General features: G+C 61.8%; 1 protein-coding gene across 1 annotated transcript in view; it reads left to right on the top strand.

Moving 5' to 3' along the window:
- Positions 1-1,510, top strand: part of LOC105310084 (double-stranded RNA-specific editase 1-like) — an 8,277-nt gene extending 6,767 nt beyond the window's left edge. Inside the window, exon 2 of the mRNA XM_011386302.2 lies at positions 805-1,510. Coding sequence (XP_011384604.2) covers positions 805-1,084 — 280 coding nt within the window. The 3' untranslated portion in view covers positions 1,085-1,510. The remainder of the gene's footprint in view (positions 1-804) is intronic.
- Positions 1,511-1,752: the final 242 nt, after the last annotated feature.

Below are 1,752 nucleotides of genomic sequence, written 5' to 3'. Positions count from 1 at the left end.
CCTGGCCTGTCCCCTGGCCTGTCCGTCCCCTCCCCCGCCTCACAGCCCCCTGGGCAGAGCTCAGGCTCACCCCTGGGGCTCCCCTGAAGCCGACACCTTCTGCTTTTCACGGAACCCCGCCGTCCCTGGGGCAGGTGCCACCTCAGCGTTAAATGCTAGACTCGTCTCTTCACTGCTCGTCCCTGTCCGGACGGCCTGCGGGCCCCAGGAGCGCATGGGCTACGCCGCCTCTGCCCGTGGGCTCAGGTCCCTGTTCGTGGGGCTCAGAGAGCAGCAGCGTGTGTGACCACAACCCAGACGGCCCCGGTGGCCGGCGCTGGGGGTGGCTGGTTTAAGAAGCGCCCCACAGTCACTGCCCGGTGTGTTCATGCGGTGAACCGCGCCGCCCTGGCAGGGAGGTGTGGTGACGGTGTGGCTGACTCTTGCCTCCGCGTGTTAAATGAGCCTGACTCGGTTGTCTTCGAGGGAATGCCGGGTTAGTGTTTTCAGGGACTGCTTCAGAGCAGCCACTCTGTTGGAAAAAATAAAAGGTTCGCTTTCCGTTTCTGTCTTCCCTGGAGGCGCGCAGCTCGCAGCTCCCCACGTAGGACGGATCTTCAGTAAGTGTCGTCAGAGCAAAAGGTCTTTACAGCTTAAGTAATTCTATGTGTTTTTCTCTTTAAAATTCTAAACCGCCAAGTCAGTTATTTCAGCCACTGCCCTTTAAACTGGCCGACACGTGTGCAGACCCCGCGGGCGGCTCCGTGCAGCAGGTGGGCGTCCGGCCTCAGGACCCTGCCCCGCCGACCGTGTCCCTCCCTACAGGTGGAACGTGGTGGGCGTCCAGGGCTCGCTGCTCAGCGTCTTCGTGGAGCCCATCTACTTCTCCAGCATCATCCTGGGCAGCCTCTACCACGGGGACCACCTCTCCAGAGCCATGTACCAGCGGGTCTCGAACATCGAGGACCTCCCCCCGCTGTACGCCCTCAACAAGCCTCTGCTCAGCGGCAAGTATCCCGCCCGAGTCCTGTCTGGCGGTGCCCGTCACCCGCAGCGAAGCTGCTCTGTGGCTAGCTGCCCCAGAGCACAGCCCGGGCCCTTCTAGAAGGAAGAGGGACTGTCTCCGGGCCTGGGGTGGCCTGAGTCCCCCGCATGGTCACCTCCATTATGGGTCAGAAACACCCACTTGTAGGGGACCTGCAGCCCGGATGTGGCAACCCATGTGTCTTCACATGGGCACCTGCTCCAGTCCTGTCTGCAGCAGACTCGGTGCCATGGAATGCGTGGAGTCTGTGTGTGCCGGCTGTCTGGGACGGCGCTGGGCCGGGCCACCAGGATGTGTTGTCACCGCCACTGTAGAGCAGCCTCCTGGTCAGGCAGTGGCCTGCCCTGGCTCCTCGTGCCGAGCCTGCTCTAGGGAGGTTGGCCACGTACATGACGTGTGCCCCTGCTGAGCGCGTGTGTCAGGGGCGTGAGTGTGGACAGGACCAGTGAGTGTGTCAGGGGTGTGAGTGTGGACGGGACCAGCGGGTGTGTCAGCGTGTGAGTGTGGACGGGTGTGTCAGGTGCATGAGTGTGGACAGGACCAGTGGGTGTGTCAGGGGCGTGAGTGTGGACAGGACCAGTGGGTGTATCTGGCGTTCCCGTGCCCATTACTGGCTGTCCGTTGTTCCCTTTCAGAATTTCAGGGGTAACGGTAGAGTGAGCGAGAGCTCTCAAGTCCTAGCTTCTCAGTTCCCCCTTATTTGTAAGGACACAGTTAAGGTGTTTTTA

The sequence above is a fragment of the Pteropus vampyrus genome, unplaced genomic scaffold, assembly GCF_000151845.1.
Source record: "Pteropus vampyrus isolate Shadow unplaced genomic scaffold, Pvam_2.0 Scaffold1063, whole genome shotgun sequence".
Lineage (NCBI taxonomy): Eukaryota > Metazoa > Chordata > Mammalia > Chiroptera > Pteropodidae > Pteropus > Pteropus vampyrus.
Note: the sequence above shows the minus strand (reverse complement) of the source record. Positions and strands in the feature narration are given on the sequence as shown.